The sequence below is a fragment of the Erithacus rubecula genome (genome assembly GCF_903797595.1).
Source record: "Erithacus rubecula genome assembly, chromosome: 16".
Lineage (NCBI taxonomy): Eukaryota > Metazoa > Chordata > Aves > Passeriformes > Muscicapidae > Erithacus > Erithacus rubecula.
The window spans coordinates 6,360,478-6,381,635 of record NC_136668.1 but is presented as its reverse complement, the minus strand read 5'-3'; the positions used below and the strand labels follow the sequence as shown (position 1 = coordinate 6,381,635).

Genomic DNA, 21,158 nt, shown 5'->3' with positions numbered 1-21,158 from the left:
GCACAGCTTTTTTTAGCCAAGTTCCAATAGCTGATTCCTTAAAATTAAGTAATAAGGAAAAACCTCTATCCCTTTTATGCTCTGCAGAAATCCTTAGTGCTTTGCATGGCACCCTGCATGTTTGAAGGAGGAAAGAGCAGAGCTGCAATCTCCCCACCCCTGTCTCAGGATGGCAGCTCTCCACTGCATGAACATCTGCACTGGAGGTAGAGCACAGCTGCAGTTCCCTTCACAGTGATATTTGCATATTATTTTTGTAGTTAAGGCACACACATCATTTAAAACTTTGCTCAGCCCTAATACCCCTGCAATCAAAGAAGGTCATGGCATGACAGGGCCTTTCAGACAGCTCTTGGACTATAATTTCTGCAGAAACACTGGTTTTGTCTCATGGATTTGAATCCCTGGCTGTACCAAAGGCTTTTTGCTTTGTCACACATTCATTTTAATCTTTTGTACTGTAGCACAATCACCAAGTCTCCCCACTCCCTAAGAATTAGTGATTCACTAATGTCATGTCCATATTGTTGCTTTGAAAGGTATGAAAAAAAATTCCATTGGAAATACTGCTGAAATACTGAGCACAGAATGACAAAGCAAGCCAGTTTGCCAGCTCAGAAATGAAGCTCTACAGCTGTTACTTTAAAAATCCATGCTTTCACTGCACAGAAAATCATTTGTAGCACAACAAACAAGCTGCTACTTTAATTTGAATGGCTGAGAGCTCAGAATATGTAAATGCTAAATAACCTGTTCAGAGACACACATTAAACAGTCAACAGTTAAGTGGAACGTGGTGGGACTGGCTTATTTTCTAGGTGACAACTGCTGTGCAAAAGGTGACTTGGACAAAAAAAAAAAAAAAGAAAGAAAAAAATTATTTTTGAGGAGCTCATAATGTGAGCTCCCTCGAGGGGCTAATCTGCAATTATCTTTTTCACCATAAGAATCTGAGTTACAAACATGCAAAATACTGTTTGGGCAACATTCTCTACAGCTTCCTAGTTAACTTTCTAACATATATTTTAAAATGATATATGTATTCCTCCAAATAGTGGTACAAGTATTGCTAATAATAGAAATTCATTTAGAGAAGAGTCAATAGAAGAAAACATGTAAGAAACACGAGTGAAACCACATTTACAATTAACTGAAGAGCCAGAATATAGCAAGAAAAGTAAACATCATACATTTTTGACCTGCTCAATGAATTAGATTCTTGCCAAAAAAACCCTTGAAAACAAGAAAAACTTGTAAATTTATTTCAAGAAGTAAAAAATTCAACTAACTGCACCATGGACTTTGATGAGTAACATCTAAATACTCATTCCCTGAGGTGTGCTGCATGCACAGTGACAATAAAAACACACTCAAGTGGGTGCTGAGTGAATACAAGCTTTGAAAAAAGCCCAGGCTTTACAAAGGGAGAAAGCATTGCTGCTGCAGCCAGAGGCTGGTGAAGGCTGTAAGGTCTCCTGTGCCCCTGACTGCTGCTGGGCAGAGAGCAGGGTGAGCCCAGCTGTGCCCAGCCCTGCAGCCCTCCCACCTGAGCCAAGTGCCCCAGCAAGGCAGGGACTGGCTTGGCTGAGGAGGGCAAGAGCTGCTTTTACAGCAGGGAGGTGCAGACAGGTCTGGGCTGCTGCCCATGGAGCTGTGAAAGGGGGGGCAAAGTCTGATCCCTCCCTGGCATGGCTGTGCTGGCACAGCTTCCAGCAGGGACAGGATCCCATCAGCAGCACTTCCCTGGGGCTGGCTGGGCCTGAGTTAGACCATAAACAGTGCCAGGAAAGGCACTTTGTCAGCACTCTGGGCACACCTTGCTGCTGCTGCACACACTCCTGGGCAGCTCCTCTGCTGCAGATGCTCCTTTGCAGGCAAGGAGGCAGCAAGGAGAGAACCAACTCTGTGCAAGCTCTGGTGGCTGAGTCAGAACTGGAGGCAATTGAGTCTAACCAGGAATACTGTCCTGGGGTCTTCACCTCTCAGAGTCTTCCTTTTGGCAGGGCTGAAAAAAGGTAGCAATCCCAAAAGTGGAGAAAAGAGAAGGAAAACCAGTGAGGCTTCCATATAAAGGGGCTGGGAAAAAGTGGCATGCTGACCAAGCTATGCTAACAGGTCTTGTTTAGGGATTAAAAAACCTACAAATATATTGGGGACTGCTGCTGGAGAAAATTTAGTGATCATTATTTCCAAATGCATTGGGTCAGCAAGGTCTGACTGGGCAGGACACATCATATTTTTAATACTGCATTCCAGCCCTGAACCTCTACCAGCTGGAAGACTGGACAACCACAGACTATTGTCAAACCCAAGACTGTTGACAACTCTTGCATTATACAAACATTTACTCCTCTCAGTTTCTTGAGTGAAGCTCCAAAATCTGCAGGGTTGAGGCTAAGCCCTGGCAGAGCCATTGTTATCCACAGGGTTTTTAGGTCAGCTCCCATGTACCCCTCTTCTCCAGCCACATTTCTTCAGGCTGACTACCTTTCTATAAAAGAAAAGATAATATCTGAAATCTTGGGTTGAGAAAGGTTCAGATTAATTTCATTTAAACTCAGATTACTCGGCATTTCCACTTATACTCCACAGTAACCTACACATCCAGTGTTTCTGAAATGCAGTGGCTCAGGAAGGTGTGCACACACCAGCACACAGGTCATACAAATGATTCCTGTGGTCACAGAGAAGAGGGGAAAATTGTTTTATAAAGAAAATAGTCCATTTGTAAGTCAACATACCAAGCAACCTGTCTTGTTTCAAACAATTCACACCCTGAATTCAGGAACTTGTCAGTATCCATCAATAAGACATTTTCACACAGTGAAAAATTCTCTATGTCCTCAGTTGCCCAGTAGATTACTTTTAGAAGTTTTCATGTCTTATTCCTCTAGTCATCTGCCCAGTATATTCACAAAATACACCACACCATGAGAAGGAACAGGCAGTAGCAGGCAAAGCAATGTCATCTCAAGGACATTACAAAAGCATAAGAAATGTAAAATATAGCACTGCAAAACAGGGGAACTGAGCTTTATTTCTAAAAAAGCAGGTTGAACATTAAATTAATGGAAAAGTCAATATCATTTGGATCTGTGCCATAAGTGCTGCAATGCTAGAATGCCCCCAGACTTTTCAAGCCTTCTAAATCACTGTGGATTTTTGAAGCAAGTTTATAACTGGGTTTTTAGAAGGATGTGAAATCTTGTAAGGGCTCATAGCTGCTCTCTGACCATGGGAATGATGACAATAAAACTAGTCATAACTCCTACCTCCAAAAAGGCTTTCTACCATCTCCTAACATATGATAAACATGGTGGAGGGGATTAGGTGTCCCCTGATTCATGTATCAGTTGTGACAGCCCACAAGCAGCCAAGGAAACCACAGCTTCCCTTTGGCTGCCATGGGATCTGCTGTGCTGAGGGACACAGATGGGGTCACATTTGCCACAGAGGGGCAGAATCTGTGACAAATCCTTCCCATGGTAGAATCTGAGGTGTCCCTCCCAGTTATAGGAAATTAATACAGACACAGACCCTTCCATAAATTACACTTTGACAGCCTCAGCACTGCTGCAGCTCCTGAGCAGCCAACAGGGCTCCCTCTTCCACATTACCTGCTTGTTCTTCTTCTCTCACCACTTTATGTAAGAAATCAATGGTGCTAAAATTGAACGAGATCTTGTATGGATGTCCACACAGCTGCTGAAGTTAATCCGTACACACTTCCAAAACCCTTCAAAGTTTACGTTCTTGTGCACTTCGATGAAATGAATTTATTAATTTCAATGCATTTCAATGACTTATAGAAAAAAAAAAAAAAAGTAGCAACATGCTACTGCTTTTGTTTCAGTCACATTTCAACATCAAGTTATTTGTTGGTGTGGGTAAATCAGCTCCTCCCTCTCCACTGTTCAAATGGAGATTTCACTAAAAAAACATTTTAGAACTACAGAATTTTTCAGAAAACATCACTTCCTTTTTTTTTAAGGAAAAAAAGTTTTTTCCAGTGTTTTATACCCTCCAGTATTTGCACGACACAAACACTTGGGGGAAATTAATTAGAAACTAAACTGGAAAGCGAATCGGTGCAAGCGCCGGGAACTCTGCGGACACACCCGGCAGAGATAAACTCCGGGTTGTTTTATGGCAGCCAGGTTTGAGTGCAGCAGCTGAGATAACCCTCTGGGCTTTAGGGCGCTGTTAATCCCGCAGCTGCGCTCCGCGAGCCGCGACACGGGCCGACTATCGCGACATGCTATCGCCCCCCGGCGACACTGCCTGGGAGTGCACCGGGCGGGCTGCCCGGGGACCCTGCTGTCCTGCCGGGATCATCCGGAGCTATGAAAATAACCCATTCGATGTGTAAGCATTTTAAACTTTCCCTAATTCTGGTAGGTTTAGAGATAAGTTTCCTTTTTTTTTTTTTTTTTTTTTTTTTTTTTTTTTTTCCCACCTGATTTCCAATATTCCTCTCTTTTCCTGTCTTGTGAAATTAGAACAAATGGAGTTGTAAAGAAATACTCTATGAATTCAGGGACTGGGCACTAGTGCTACCGTGAGTGTGAAAGCAACTGAAATGAAGTTTTGCATTCCTCATTATTTGTAGAATCCGGGTATCCAATCATAAGATAAAATACCATACAAAGTTAAAAGGTCTGCATCTAAAGCTTCTCTATCCAGGGCTGTTTTCTTATATCTAAAAGTATATAAATAAACATTCTGCAGAAAGTCTTCCCTCAAAGTATCTGTCTAACGTGGAGATTTGTTCAGACTTTTCTAGTTACAACAGTACACCTATATAAGTATTTTTGGCTGCTCTCCTGCCAGGGCATAGACCCCTTAAATGACTATTTTCTGATGTCCATCACCTTTTGAATCAGCCACCATGGTGACACCATCAGCAGCCACCTGCCATGAGCTGAACTAACCCAAGCACTGGCAAGGCCTGGCAAGGGTTAACTGTCAATGACAGGTCAGTCATGCCTGGCACATGAACCTGGTACTAAATGCAGGTTGAATACCCACACACAGAATGGGGCATCTGGAGCTGCAGGATGCATTAATACACATTAAAAACCATTATCACAGACACTGCATTTGCTCCAGCTCAGACACAGTGGCTGTCCCAGCACAGGGTCAGACATAGAAAGATCCCTCATGGCACACAGAAACTCTCCTGGAAGACAGAAAACTGCCTTGAAAAAGGATAGTTCTGTACAAAACCCAATCAGATCCAGCTGTCCTCACTTTAAAGCCGTGATTAAATTTATCTAACATTTAAAAGTTTATGAAATCAGTGGCCTAGCCGAGGTTTGTTTGCAGAGCAATTCTTCATTTACAGTGTTAATCTTTAGCACATGCCGCATCATGAGAGCAAATCAGAACAGAAAATTACTCAGAGTCAATAAAGAACAATTCTCTCCTCACCCCAGAGCAGTAAACACTGCCAATGCTGAAGTCCTTCCAGCTGAGGGCAGCCCCTGGAGTGTTGCTCAATGTTGCCCCTCAGAAGGACCTTGAATGTCTAAGAGCAAGAAGGAACTGAGTTGTGGTGGGGAAATTTAAGTTCCATGGAATGCCTTCTCCCAGGATAGGGGATGGCTGCAAGATTTTTTTCATGGTGGCTTCCATATTCCTAAAAAAATAGAGACACACCTGAAAGGATGGACATCCCTTCATCCAAAAAATAACGAGGGAAAGAATGCTTAATTATTTAGTTTTCTTCCCTCCTTGGAAAGTTTTTAAAAAATGGGTGCTGCAAAACACAAGTTGGCTTTAAATTCGTTGATTTCTCTTGATCTCTAAATGAGAAAAATGCTGTGTTTGGTTAAGTTATTCCTTTTATCTTCCTCCACTCTGGAGAAAATTGACCTGTGCTTTTGTTTTAAACAAAATGCCCTAATTCTGGATGATACCTATTGGCATTGGCATATATGGAACCAGTCTCTGGGATAAATGCTCCATTATTTGAACAGTTTTGTACTGAAGCTAGTGGAAAAAAAAAAAAAAAGAGATCCTCTGGTGTTTTTATGATACTTAAGCTAAAATCCTTGAAAACAGCAGAGAAAGTGAGCAAGAGAATTATGTGGTTGGGTGCCTTTAAACACAACTCCTGGACCTTGGCTGGCTTAAACAGAAACTAAATTTAATAAAAAATAAAACTGTTTTCTCTTTCCTATCATCCTATTTAAGACTTAATTAACACCTCTACTTTCTAAAAGTGCCCTCATCCCATGATCAGAGTGGAACAAATGAAAGCAGAGATCCAGTGATGTCTAATGTGTCAGAGGACTCCTCACAGAATTTCCAGGGTGGCACCAGTACCCCCAGTGGGGACTGGGAAGAGTTGACCTTTAAGGTCTTTTCCAACTCAAACCGTTTCACGATTCTACTCACCCACAATTTCTAGTGTCTAATAAAGAAGGTTACAGGCTGTGTGTGATAGAGATAAGAGTTCAATGTCAAGCAGGTACACAAGCCTATCACACATCCAGGTTCCAGAACAACGTGTTCCTAAGGTCTGTAAAATCTTTAATAAAACTCTCCTTCCTCCTCAGAAATTTGATCCTTATTGACTTAGACTCTGACCATTTTCCTACAGCTCACACCAGCTAATTTTTAATGAGATTTTTAAGGGCAATAATTTCCCCCCAGAATGAACACTTAAGTCATAATTTCATAATAAGGACTTGGTATGGCTTTATGGCACTGACAAGGGCAGGCTGGATACCCAAGTCAGGTGAGGATACTCTGAGTACCCTGACATGGGTAAATGCCAACATTTGCTGTGCAGACCTTGTGCTGCACTGACACAGCAGCTCCTGGGGCTGGACCAGCACCCCCAACATGGTGCTCAGAGACACCCAGGTACCTGTGTCTGGCTAAAAATGAGATTTCTGCCTAAACTGAACTATATGTGCAGCTTAAATGCATCTTAGGTTATTGCAATGTAACACCTCAGTGCAGGTCAGCTCTTCAAATCTCAGCTGCACCTGCAGCTTTCCTGCCCCTGCAAACAGCTCATTAATTACAGATCACACAGCCCCATCATTACCTCAGTGCCATGTGGTAGCAAACCAGACGACTGGAGATGCCAGAGAGAAGGGAAATGGCAGGTGCAGAGGAGCACAGAGAGCATGGCTGTGCTCCTGAGCTGCAGGGGCAGAGCTGAACACTCCTGCTGCACTCCTTCCCTCAACAGCAGGACCCTGGCCTGCAGGAAATTGCTGCCCTCTGGGCTTCACCTCAAAAATATCAAACACAGGTCCTGTCCCCACCTCTGTACACATGAACTAAAGGCCTGTGGAGCTCATACAGAAATGGCAGCAATCAGTGCTGACTCACAATTTTAAACAGATGTTGCCACACTGGCACTTTACTGTCCCAGGGCATCAATTGTCCTTCATGCAGTCCTTCATTTGCTTGGACTAAATGTCAGTATCCACAGTTTCTAGAAACTTGTGAAAGGCTGGGGCTTGTCCAAACATCCTTAAAATTCCAGTTCTATGAATGCCCCATTCTTGACAACTATTTTTTCTTAGTTAATTTTTCTTTTCTGCTCAGAGTTGATTGACATGATTTCAGGCTTGGAACTTGGGCTGGCAAGAGAAGGATAATCTGTGGTGTGGGACAACTAATGAAATTATCACTGATATTTAGTAAACCAAATGTGAATCTAAACCCCTCACCAAAAACTGTTCTAAAACCTGAGCAAAACACAAGTATAAATCTTAAACCACTGGCTTAACACCCAACACCAAACTTTTTTTGGACATTGTGCTCCTGTTTTCCTGTTGTTTATTTCTGGGCACTTCCTTCAGTTCTACTCCTGCTACTTCTTTATTTGGAATTACAGTATTCCAATAACAATTTATAATAACAGACAGAGGTAAAACTCAATTATTCCACTCACCTGAAAATATCTCTGCAAGACACAATAAATGAAAGGTAACCTTTAACAGGTATTTTTACAAAGAATAAACAGCTCCTAAATAGTCCTTTTCTTACTCATTTCCAGTAGAACCAAACCTTTTCTTTTAAAATACTTGCTTATTTTGTGCTATATTCAGGGTACCTGCAGGTAATATTGAAGGACAGCTTTGATACCCTCCCTCCTCTTCCCCCAGGTTAAATGTGCACCCTTCAGCCTTTCACTTTCTCCCACTCACAGATAACCTTCTCTATTAAACAGAAGACTTTTTCCTAGGAAAACCTTTTTCTTCCTCTGTGCCTCTTCAGAAGCATTATCAAGTTGCTGTGGAAAGCAAATGAAACAAAATGAAACCAAAAGTCTATCAGAATTCACATCAAACACTGCAGTTAGTGTTAAAACTGGGCCCATTTTGTTTTGCTTCTATGGTTATTCTTGGTGAAGGTGCAGCATTAATTCTCAATGGCAAATATTCCAAACTTCTCACAGAAAATGGTCACTAGCAACTCCCAGAGAAAACAGCTTCACTCTGATAACTTGTGAAGAGAGCCTAAATTCATAAAACTAATTTATTCACACTGTATCTTAAAGTGCTGATAGAAAAACTTAGGTTCAAACAAACTGCAGGTGTCTTCTCACAGAGTGAACTCCACACGAAGCAATTACTCTAACCTCTTTGTCTTTCCCAAAATCCATAGAAATGGGAACAAGGCCAGTCCCCTCATCCACAACACTGTACAAGAACATATTTTATTTACTTAGTTTAAACCTATGTCAGTGTCCGAAACATAAATGGACGAGTGAAAGAAATAAATTATTCACCTTTAGACTCCCCTCTATGTGGAAAACATACTTAGAGAAAGGTTATAAAAACTCTGAGGTGCTGACCTGCAGTGCTGTGGAGCTTCACACCAGTGAGGCATCACCTGACAGCTCCACCTCAGGACGTGGGAAGACACAGAAAATCAATCTGAACCCAGAAAACTTGAGCTCATAGAATTCTGTTTGCTGTCAGTAAAAAATGATTACCTTCCATATGATGGTACCTGGAGATGTCAGGGAGAAAGGGTCAGGGCACATAAACCAGATTTGTAACATTTTATTGAACAGCAGAAAATGGAGCTTTTGTTCATCATGCTGCTGGACATAAGGTCAATTTGCACACGTGTAAATAAACTTTTGCATGTTTGCCACATAATAGCTGCTGTTCTGAAAATAACTCAGGGAATGGTGTCACAGCCACGGGGAAGATTGAGGATCCAGAGCAGTGTGCTGGGAGCAGCAGAGGGGTCTGAGGGCTGTAAATCCAGCTACAGCCACACAGTGAATTGTCAGTGGCTATTTTGTGCTGAGCCATCTGTTGCCTTGGCTACACTGAGGGTTTAAGGATATCTGGAGGGTGTCTGTACAAGCTCCAGAAAACCAAAACTCTGCTGTTTGGAAAGAGCACACCCTGGCTTGCAGTGAGCATTGCTCTTGGCCTTTATACACATGTCACTTCCCAAGCTTTGTCCCAGGGATCATCCAGCTCCCTTTGACATGTACAGCCAGAGGTTTCTGTTCCAAATCCCAGTGGACACATCCTGCAGCGTTTTCCTCAAATGTTTTTGCTGTATCTGTATCACAAGTAACTCATCAGAGCCCATGGGGGGTGTTGTTCATATTCTCCATCAGTGCCTTTTTTAAGAGTAGAGTAGTTTTTAGGTGCTCTGAAATGGAATATTTGTGTGTAGATATAATTATTTTTGGCTCAGAAGTGGTCTTGTAAAAACTGATCACAGATCTGTTGGTGAAGTTTTGAAATGCTGCTCCACAGACTGCTTTCCATCTTCCAGAACTCTGGAAATGCGCTGAAAAAACACCAAAACAGATTTTCATATGTTAAAATTGACTCTGTGCTGGATTCAGTAATATGTGTATTAAATACTTGTGCCTTTAAGCTGTAGCTGGAGAAAAAATACATTGACCAAATCCTGCATGTTTTCAATTCAGCAAAACCTTAAACCTGTGTTTAAACCTGTCCACATGATTCAAAAAATGGTATGAAGCATTCACAACTAGAATTTTAGCTGTAATTTGTCCTGTTTCTGCCTGTAAGAAGGATGTAAGGATGTAAGAAGGGACATTGTATCTTCTGTATTTTACATGCTATTTAGGTTTAACTATGAGTGGATGAGATAGTGCTGAAAAGCTGCAACTCCTGGGTCTGAAAAGAATGAGTATGTGATAAATTGAATATAAGTGAAATACTACAGACTTCACATTAATAGGTTATTCTTGTTCCTACCAGAAAAATGTGATTATGAAAACATTTAACTGAAGGTTTTCCTAAATGCTGTTAAATGGTCCCTGAAGGTGTTATCCTTTTCTTTTTTTTTAAAAGAAAACCCCAAAACACTGCAGAAACTAATGAATGCAAATGAAACTTATTGCCTAGGGAAAAAAAAGAAACCAAAAGAACAAACACTTTGAATTGAAAACTCAGAAAAGTTGGCGTGTAAAATGTTACAAATATTCCAGAATATTTATGCAGTAATACTTGTTGGTAGCTACCCACATCTGCATTAAATGTCACCCTCCCACTACCTTCAAAGTAGGAAAACCATGTTCAGTGTTCGAAAAGCGGCTCCTGTCCTGATCCCGCTCCCGATCCCGGTCCCGATCCCGATCCCGCTCCCGCTCCCGCTCCCGATCCCGGTCCCGGTCTCGGTCCCGATCCCGCTCCCGATCCCGCTCCCGCTCCCGATCCCGGTCCCGATCCCGATCCCGATCCCGCTCCCGCTCCCTATCCCGCTCCCGCTCCCGCTCCCGATCCCGCTCCCGCTCCCGCTCCCGCTCCCGCTCCCGATCCCGGTCCCGGTCTCGGTCCCGATCCCGATCCCGATCTCGATCCCGGTCCCGATCCCGGTCCCGATCCCGCTCCCGCTCCCGATCCAGCTCCCGGTCCCGATCCCGATCCCGCTCCCGCTCCCGCTCCCGCTCCCGATCCCGATCCCGATCCCGATCCCGCTCCCGATCCCGCTCCCGGTCCCGGTCCCGGTCCCGGTCCCGGTCCCGGTCCCGCTCCCGATCCCGCTCCCGATCCCGATCCCGATCCCGATCCCGATCCCGGTCCCGGTCGCACCGGGAATCGCCGCTTCCCTCCCTCCATCGGCTCTCGGCGCGCCGCCCGCGCCCTCTCGCGGTGCGGGAGCGGAGCTGCACAGGCAGGAGCATCCCTGCATCCTCCCATCCCTGCATCCCTGCATCCCTGCATCCCTGCATCCCTGCATCCTCCCAGCCCTGCATCCCTGCATCCCTGCATCCTCCCAGCCCTGCATCCTCCCAGCCCTGCATCCCTGCATCCCTGCATCCTCCCAGCCCTGCATCCTCCCAGCCCTGCATCCCTGCATCCCTGCATCCCTGCATCCTCCCAGCCCTGCATCCCTGCATCCCTGCATCCCTGCATCCCTGCATCCCTGCATCCCTGCATCCCTGCATCCTCCCAGCCCTGCATCCTCCCAGCCCTGCATCCTCCCATCCCTTCATCCCTGCATCCCTGCATCCTCCCAGCCCTGCATCCCTGCATCCCTGCATCCCTGCATCCCTGCATCCTCCCAGCCCTGCATCCTCCCATCCCTGCATCCTCCCATCCCTGCATCCCTGCATCCTCCCATCCCTGCATCCTCCCATCCCTGCATCCTCCAATCCCTGCATCCCTGCACCCTAGCAGCTCTGCATCCTCCCAGCCCTGCATTCCTGCATCCTCCCAGTCCTGCATCCCTGCATCCTCCCAGTCCTCCATCTCTGCATCCTTCCAGTCCTGCACCCCTCCATCCCTGCATCCCTCCATTCCTTCATCCTTCCACCTCTGCATCCTTCCAGCCCTGCAGACCTGCTTCTCTGAATCCCTGCACCCCTCCATCACTCCATCCTTCCATCCCTGCATCCCTCCCACTGGAAGCGCTGCCACAGCCAGCTTTCCACATTAAGTTTTCACGTCTCTCTCTGACAAAGGCATCAAGGGGAAAAAAAGCAGCAGAGTTTGACTTCTGAGCCTATTTGTCTCAGATATACTTAATTTTCATAGCACAGAGTTTTTGAACATGTAACCCTTCCTTTTTCCCCCCACAAACACACAGGACCTACCATTGTTCTGAATAACTGGTTCACTTTCTTTCTTTTGAAGGTTTTCTTGTCACCATCTGAGGTGGAAGGAAACACTGGCTGGCTCAGCCTGTGTGAGGCAATTGTTTCATCGGGTGCCACAGTGCTGACAGACAGAGTTAATCCTTAGAATGGAAACAATATTAGTTACACAGAATAAAACTAAAAAGGAGAGTCAGATTTTAAGACAAAGCAGAACTCAAAATTGTGAACTACTGCAATGACTAGAAAAAATTGAGACATTTTTAATCTGGCTATAACTTTAGAAAAAACATTGAATAACAGGGAAACAATAAACTTAATTACATCGAAACTGAAGAGTGAAAAAAAAAAAAAAAAAAAAAAGAACCAATCTGGCCAAAGAATTAAAAATAAACTCATGACAAAGAAGTGGGCCATGGCAGTCTGTTGTGTTGTGCTAAACATCTGTTACAGCATCTGGAAAGAGAGGGGCAGTGGGAGGGACAGATGAAATGCAGCCTAAGAAATAGGATATTCTATGGAACAAGGGGGTGAAACTGGGCCTGTTTTCTCTGGGTGCCCCAGCCTAGAGATGAGCTCCAACTTTAGTCACCCTTTCCCCTTCTCTTTCACACAACCACCCATCTGTCTGGGGGCAGCTGTGTTATCTTGCTTCTCCTGCCTCCCATGGTGAGGGAATCTATGGGATTCCCCTCTGGCTTCAAAAGCCAGAAGCTGAAATCCTGTTATGGGGAGCCTTTGGGGATATTCATGTCCCAAAGCACAGCATGGAGCATTTCTCCCTGTTTCACACACTGCCCTTGGCTGTGAGCCCTTGTTTCTGCTCCTGAGACCCTACACAGCAGGGAAGCTGAATAACCCTTGCCTCTTTCTAGGCAGCAGGAATGCCCACACTGCACAAAGCAGTGAAATTCAGAGCTCCGTTTTAGAATTCAGTTTTAGACTTTGCATTTTGGCACAAGGTGCTATGGTGTTACCAAGCATTTGGAGCAGTCCAGCCTCACATGCACAGTGCACTCTTTACTTATACTCTTTGTCGAGAGCTGCCAGCCCTGCTTGCAGCAAACCCTTCATTGCTGTTTTCTTAACATCCTAATAAAGTTCTGAGCTCTCCCCCCCTAGTGTAAGCACTTTACCTGGGATAGTTGGCATGGAACGACTGACAGTGCTCATCTGCTTGAGGACAGAAGTTTTCTGAGGTGCCACCACGTGTTCTGAGAGGTTGGTGTCACTCATGAACTCGTATTTCCTTGAGAGCTGTTAAATAAGAAAGCCCCAACATTAATGATGAACTGAGACTTTGCTTCATGTATCATATTATGTACAATCTAAAAACATGCAAGACCTTTGCAGATAATTTATAGTTAAATAAAAACTTTTAATTCTACATAGAACAAAAGAATTCTAAACAAAGTTACAGAAGTAATCTGTGATCTGAAATCTGAATTCCTAGCCTATTTTTGGCATAATACCATCAGACAACTCTATGTGTGATCTGCAAAGCAAAATGAGGTTTTGAAAACATTTTTCCCTATTGTATTAACATGCCCAGCTTGGCTGCTGCAAAGCCTTGTCACTGCTTTTTTGAAGCAGAAGAAAATCCTCTAACTCAATACACAGTGGGATCCCCACAGTTTAGTGAATGTGTTATCAAATTTCATCAAAAACCAAAGGTGTTACTTGGTTGTGTATATCAATGCTTCTCAAAGCATGATTGTCTTTATCTCTCTTTTGCATAAGGACATGCAGTGCAAGACAGTCATAATCATCTGTGAGTTTCTCTCTGCTTCCCCAGTCTTGGCTTTCTACTTCATTCACTTTACCTTTGATGATTCCTTCAAACATTTTTGATCAAATTATTTATGCTCCCTCCATGTAATTCAACAATCTGTTACTGCCTGGCTTTTTAATTCAGACAGGGCTTGTGTATCTAGAGGACATTTACTAAAATAAAATTCTCCTGAGGATTAAACTCTCTATAAAAAGGGCCCAGTGTAAGTTACATAAGTCACTGTAATGATCCAGCAGTGCAATAAAAGCCCTTGGATGATCTATGGAGCAAGAGATGCCAGCACTTCCAAACTTCAGTCTGGCACCATTCAAGGAGCTCTGTTTGCAATCTTGCAATTTCCTAACAGCTGCATGTTCCACAACAAGGTACAAAACGTACAGGGCTCATCACTTTTGAAATAGCCCTGACTGTGAGGAGCTGCCATGAAATGTCAGCACAGTCAATTGCCTCTCCACAGGAAAGCAGCTTAACCCTCCCCACACACTGCTCCTTTCTGAGCTAACCAGGCTTCAGAGTCTGCAGCCTCAGAGCTCTGTTATCTGCCACCAGAAGCCAGGAGAGATGATCTGATTTTCTCACTGATTTGTTTCCTCCACAGCATCTTGCATGTTTCATTCGTGGCAGGACAGATCATCTCTGCATCCTGCATCCTTCCCTTTATGGCAGCTGGAGTTCTCTGGGATATTATATTCTTTTTCTAAGGAAAGGAGTAATGTTCTCTTTTTCATGGATTATAAAACACTACTCTAAATCAGTAACATACACTTTTCATGTCAGTGATAGAAATATCAGCTGCTGTCTTCTCATCAGCAAACACCACACTGCTTCTTTTTGTTCTTTTTTTGGACCTTCTCATCTTGACTTCAGGATGAGGATTATTCTGTGGAGCAGTCTCCTCTGATTCTGCTTTTCCTTGCTTCGGTAGCACTGGTTCCAGATCAAAGCTGCAGGAGCAAAGGAAAGAAAGTACAAGTTGCTGAGTGATATTTTAAAAGCTGCTAGTATTCTGATGTCATTTCCCCATGAAATATAAATGCAGGTCATTCTTTCCTTCTGCTTTCTAGGCAGCCTTGCAAACTGCTGGCAAAAAGTATCTGATGTGCTTCAGCAGCTGGCAGCTGGAGATACAAATAAAATGTCTTCAGGCAGTGTGACCATCCAAAATGTAGTGAAGAATGTAAAACATTAAAATGAGCTCAAATCGCTGTTTAAAGATTTGTGCACCAGCTTAAGAGCTCCTAAACTGAACAGAGCAGAGCTCACATGGCAAGTGGATGTGTGGTGGTTGTGGTGCTTAAAGCAAGACCTGCTGTTCTGGTTGTACAAGAACCAAAGTGGAACAGAGCATTGCCATCTCTTGCCATGTTTCAAATGCATTCTCCTCTTGATTTCACCAGATTGGACAAGAATGCACATACCCAGACATTAACCTCCCTTCCACCTTCTCTCTTCCTCTAATTTTTACAGTTTCAAAATTGGGCTACTTCTCACTAAATAACAACAACAACAACAAAGCCCATGAAACTGGTGCTGGTTTTATTTTGGTGCTGCCTTTACTCCCTTCTGAACCTTTGAAACATGGGACTGAACTTATGTTACAACATAAAAAATTGATAAATCAAGAAGTGTGGTGATTCTGGTGACCTGTGCTTCCTAAAAACCAATGAGCATCCCAAGAACCAAAAGCAGGTGCATGATGCTGTTGCTTCAGTGGGCTTGTCTGGTTCTGTCAGAGGTGTCCTGCTGGACTGCAGCACACAAATGATGTTTGTCTGCTCCACCCTTCTGGAGGGGAAGCTGCAGGGCAGCAGCAGCAGCCTCAGAAATCTCAAAGTGGAACAAATGGTGTCCTAAGAACCAACCCTTTCACATTAGGGTAATGTACACTGGACTTTTTCAAAATTAACTACTCAAAAAGGGAGATCAGATGTTTAAAAAATAATAAAATATTGCTCAACAAGTTCAGTTTTATATGTACCTTGTTTGTGAAGAAGTGCTGTGTGCCTGAAGGATAATTTATAATGTGAGCAAAACAATTTGTGGATGAAAAAGTTATACCTATGATTGTTCTCTCAGACTTAAAAGCCTTTTCACTTCCAGTATTGCAGTGTTGCAAAGCATTTTACATTATTACACACTTTATTAAAATCTTCCACCTCTTTTTCAAGTTTGTAAAAATTGTTCCTTTCCTATTCATATTTTACAAACAAAAAGATGCTAATTAAATTAAAAGCTCTATAAAAAGAAACTAGTAAAAAACCCTAGATCTTGTTAAATTTTTGAAAAGTAATTTAATTTTTAAAATAGTTATTTTCTGAAAATGAAATGTCACTGTTTTGTTTTTTCAATGAGAGTTGAACACATTTTGTCTGTTAAGGTTGAAACACTGTAGTTTTCAGCCTGGAGGAAGTGATAGCCACAGTGTAAAAATAATATTGGTGTTGTCTGAAAAGGCTGCTGGTGGTCTTCATTCCTTTTTAAAAGTCTTTTTGTTTCATTTCATTAAACAGATGAAAAAGCAGAACTCTATTTGTTGATTGACCACCAACCTTTCTGAGGCAGGTTTTTTGGGAGTGCTGCAGTCGGAGCTGATGGAGCACATGGAGATGAAGGACAGCTGCCGGTAGGACTTCAGCACCGACCTCGGCCGCCCCACCCTCTTGTCATCAAACTCTGGCTACAGGGTGGCAAAGAGAAACACATCCTGTCAAAACCCTGGATCTCCAATCCACCTCCTCAACCAGGCCTGGAAGGCTGTGCAGGTGTGTAACACTTGGCATGAAAGAATTTGTCTGCTCCCATCAATTACTGTGATTAATCCTCTGTCTGGGTGAATTCTTACTCTTCAAACTTCCTAAACTCAATTCACAAAGTACATTCTCTGCAAAATTTTAAATAGGTTGGGTTTTTTAAGTGCTGGTCTACAAGAGTGCTTGAGGGTTCAAGCAAGAGGCAAGATTTCTGATTGGGAATTACAGCCTCTATTATTGCAAAATAAAAACCATATTCAGAACCATATTCAGATAGATATATGGAATTGTCATCTTGCAGGTGTATAATACAGCACATATCCAAAATTTAAGTTAGAACCTTGCTACTTTTCCCCCTGTAACAGAAGAAATAAATCCTATTATAAAATCACCAATGCTGAAAGCAACAATATAAAATAATTTCCAAAGTAACTGGCATTTAATCACAAAAAAACAGGCAATGTCATTCTTGGTAGCCTGCACAATTCAGATAGAATATTTTATTCAAGAATTGTCTGGAGAATTTGTGTTCAGAAGTTATCCCTCAATTCCCAGATATTTCAGTTTGCTCTCAACTAATATTTATAGTATTATACACATGACAGGTTTTACTTCACAACACAGCTGGAAGTGGCTGGCAGAGGGAGGCATCAATTGCAGATCAAAGCCCTAAACCACTAAGAAAAATTACAGAGAACAAATATGAGAACTTGCTTTTACTTCCTCAATAAGGCTGAAAAGACTTGCAATTTTAAGTCTTAATAAAATATACTCAAAATCTTCCAGAATGAGGAATATTTGATGTGTCAGGGAATTTAATCAGATCTTGGATGATACAACTCAGATCCTACTACCTTTAGATTACAAAAAAACCCATAAGAAAAAAAAAATAGCATGCTTTTGTTTAGAACAAGAAGAGTGTTAAATAAAGAGAAATTGGGGTAGAGGTTAAAAGGAGAGTAATACCAATTCTCTGGTTCCATATTGTTTCTCCACTTTAACTTTCAAGTGCATGAAACATTCCTCCATCCGGTCATGGAAAGGACGAAGATTATCAGAAACTCTTCTTTCATGGATTTTAATTCCAGCCCCAAGGAATGGTATCTTAGGCGGAATAAAAGAAGAAAAAAGGTGAGACTTTTCAAGTGGGTCCAACAACCTCTCTGGCTCTGTTTAGATGATCTGGGAAATCAACTCCAAAACTCTTCCTGTGACTGGCACTTGGATTTGCCCATTGATCTTTGATCTCAGCTTGGAGCAGCAAATACAAGATGCAAAAGGCTCATGGAAAATGGGCTTTCCCAGTAAATTTCTGAAAAATGTTGGTTGCCTCTCAGAGGGTCTCTTCTCTCTTCTATGTATTTTAATGTTATGAGATTTGTGCAAAATACTTTTAGCTCCCCTTCAGCCACTAACCTTTTTTAACTGCTTTACTCCAACTTTTAACTCTTTTGCATGAATATCTGGAATTTTTTATAAAATCCACTTAGATTCCAAGCTTCCTTTCTGTGTTCTGACTCAATAAATACTGTGAACGTTGGTCCACCCATTACGTTGATCATATTTTATGGAAGTGCAATTTCAGTGTAACTTTTAAAATCATGGTATTAAAGCCCATCTGTTACAGCTCTGTTTGTCCTCCTTAGAGGGATTTGCAGGGATAGGTAGAAATTACCCCTTATTTCCTAAAGCCAGATGGACATTGTGGTCAGTCAATCCCACTTAATCACTGAGTGATTCTGATGGCCAGTAAACAACACACAGAGCTGTGGTGGGCAATGACACAGGAGCAACTGTAAAGGTAAAACTCAAATAATAACCAAACTGGGATGAAAAAAAATGAACTAGGAAGAAACTTCAAAAACAGTAAGAAAATAGTACAAACAGTTCCAATAAACTATTTGGAAGATTCATCTCAAGCTGAGAGAGGAATAAACAGTAAATTTTTGCTGTTCCTCACCTATGAAAGAGAGACAGAATCATAGAATCATTGAATAGTTTTGGGTTGGAAGAGACATTTAAAGGTCTTCCAGTCCAACCTCCTGCCAGAGGTAGGGGCATCTTCAATTCCATAGTGTAGCTCAGAGCCAACCTGACCTTGGACGTTTCCAGGGATGTTTTTAGTAAGTACAAAAAAAGAGACATGGAACATGAGGATAAACACCTTAAGCCATTCATTTCTGATAGTCAAATCCCAGATGAACTCTCATTATTTCTAACCATCCCTCTATCTATCTATTGATAGCAATGATTTCTCTTCTGGACTAGTTAATGGAAATAGAATGGATAATTTCATGGGTTTTTTCTGCCCCATTATCATTACCAGGTCAACAGAAAGAGCCATTTGCTCTTGAATCTCAGCAAAAATAGAGTCTTTTCTGCTACCACCTTCCACAGGTGCACTTTCCTCCTTGAGGACAAAAGGGTTCTGCAGGCTGGTTGTCTTATCATACATACACTGTATAAAAAGTAATAAATAGTGAACCCAAATAACTTTAGTGCTGCCAGTAGAGGGAGAATATTCAGTTCTCCTCTGGAGATACAGCATAAAAATATTTTCTAGTAACCTTCCATGCTATTTGCCACACAGAAGACACATAGCAACAATCTTGAAGGGTCACTGTGCATGAAAATAATTCCTGAGAGGAGCAAACACTCTATTAATGTTTCTATGAAAAAAAAAAAAAATCCACAAAAACCAAATACTCTAGGAAAGAGTTGTTTCCCAAGAGAGTTTCTGACATTTGCCAACCCCAGGAATTCATGAAATCATTATGACTTTTGTCATGCTTTTAGTTTTCTCTTCAGCAATACAACCCAAGTTGGAAATCCTGGTCCTTTTAACCATAAATGCAGCCTGCTATGTGTGGCTTTTGACAAACCATTCCAGATGATGTGTTCTACAAAATACCTTTCAGGGGTTAAAAAAAGAGAGTGGAAATGACAAAAATCACTTCAATGCTGTATTTCTCCTGCTAGACAGGGTTGGAACAAAGGAACCCCAGTGGTGGCTGTCAGTGAGAAATTACCTGCCAAGCAATCAGATCTTTGAGTCTGTTCAGTTTTTCTGTATCCTCTGGATGGTTTCTGATATATTCTTCTGTAAAGAAAGCCTTAGACAAAAAAATTAAATAAATACAGTCCATCATTTTGACAGGTAAAGAAATCAAGCATCTATCCACAGAGCCCAGCTGGTGCTCAGAACACTGGTCATCAAAGAGGAGAGACACATGCATGGTCCTCAGCCAGATGCTGCTGGTGATAATTTCTCCCTCTCTCAGTTGGGAACTGAGGTGCACTTCATAAGAAGGTGTATTTGGACTTTATCCAGCACTTATTACTTTGAGACCCTTATTATGAAGCCCAATTATTGTTTCTTTTATTAAGTTTACAGTGAAACTAAAAAGGCACAGGTTTGGAGTGTTGTATTTTACATCAACTGATAACTTCAATTATTCTGGTTTGCTTTCAAAGACAGAGGTGACCAGGAAATGAGGATATGAGGATCCCTTAACTGATGGAATGATGGCTTTCCTATTCCCCATCCTCACTTTAACAAAGGGTGTAGGAGGATTCTGAAATGATGAACCTGAGAATGCTCTTTGCAGTGACTCAAAAGCTCCTACCTTCTCATATTTAGCAAAGCCACCCATAACAGCTGGATCAACAATTCCATTCAGAAGCATGGAAAGTGGATTAATAGGGAGGTTCTCATCACTCTGGTACTGGTTAATCATCATCAAAATCTTTTCATTTGTTGTGGACATAGTCTCAATAGCATTCTCTAAAGGACTAATTGTGCACTGTAAAGAAACAAGAACAAGAAACTTCTAAGTTTCATAAAGACATAAACAGATCTTTTTGGTTTTATAAAACTCATGTACATGAACGACAGTTTTGCAATTCAGCAAACCCACACAGACTTGTTCAACTCTGGAACTATAAATCAGGCATAAGATATTTTGATCCTGCGTTGAGCAGTAGAAAGATTAAATGAAAATAACAATTATATAATATTCAAAGAAGTAACTGTAGCCTTGCTGATAATTTTGCAAACTGGTGTGTACACGAGGATTCAACAGCTCCAAGTTGGGTGTGGCCTGGGCACGTTAATACTCACCTGTGATATGGAGACCACCTCAAACCAGCGCAGGATTCCTGGGAGTTTGTAGGCTGTAACAAATGATGTCCTCTCAATCCACATGGACTATTGAAAAACAGCAGGAGAAAACGATACTTCAGCATTGAAACTTTAATCTTGTTGTCTTCTGAGATGTCAGGGTGAAACAGATGTAGATGGAAACCACTGGAAATATGCATATTTTAGCATACAAAGACACTGCAAACCAAGTCTAGCACAGCGATGTGAACAAATAATCTCCCTGATTTCAGATTAGGAAATCTCCAGGCACAAAGCCTGCACAAAGCAGGGGAAAAAGAAAATTACCCTTGAATCTTTTAGTCTGTATTCCTATTTTTGCCATTACAGATGGAATGGCTGTCATCATCTCTCCTCTACCCAGATTATATTTCCTACCTCCACATTCAAAAGGTA

The 21,158-nt window shown here is 42.2% G+C and overlaps 2 protein-coding genes across 2 annotated transcripts in view; both read right to left on the bottom strand.

Moving 5' to 3' along the window:
* Positions 1 to 8,477: 8,477 nt before the first annotated feature.
* DOCK2 (dedicator of cytokinesis 2) overlaps positions 8,478 to 21,158 on the bottom strand; it is a 155,042-nt gene continuing 142,361 nt past the window's right edge. The window contains exons 44-52 of the mRNA XM_079319919.1: positions 20,724 to 20,810; positions 20,230 to 20,406; positions 19,633 to 19,716; positions 17,570 to 17,707; positions 16,403 to 16,530; positions 14,617 to 14,797; positions 13,198 to 13,318; positions 12,062 to 12,204; positions 8,478 to 9,783 (exon numbers count right to left, since the gene is read on the bottom strand). Coding sequence (XP_079176045.1) covers positions 9,709 to 9,783; positions 12,062 to 12,204; positions 13,198 to 13,318; positions 14,617 to 14,797; positions 16,403 to 16,530; positions 17,570 to 17,707; positions 19,633 to 19,716; positions 20,230 to 20,406; positions 20,724 to 20,810 — 1,134 coding nt within the window. The 3' untranslated portion in view covers positions 8,478 to 9,708. The remainder of the gene's footprint in view (positions 9,784 to 12,061; positions 12,205 to 13,197; positions 13,319 to 14,616; positions 14,798 to 16,402; positions 16,531 to 17,569; positions 17,708 to 19,632; positions 19,717 to 20,229; positions 20,407 to 20,723; positions 20,811 to 21,158) is intronic.
* LOC306808870 (uncharacterized protein) lies at positions 10,505 to 11,149 on the bottom strand (the record flags this gene model as incomplete). The annotated part of the gene is made up of 1 exon (XM_079319883.1): positions 10,505 to 11,149. One exon carries the CDS (start codon positions 11,147 to 11,149, stop codon positions 10,505 to 10,507), a length of 645 nt encoding a protein of 214 aa, XP_079176009.1.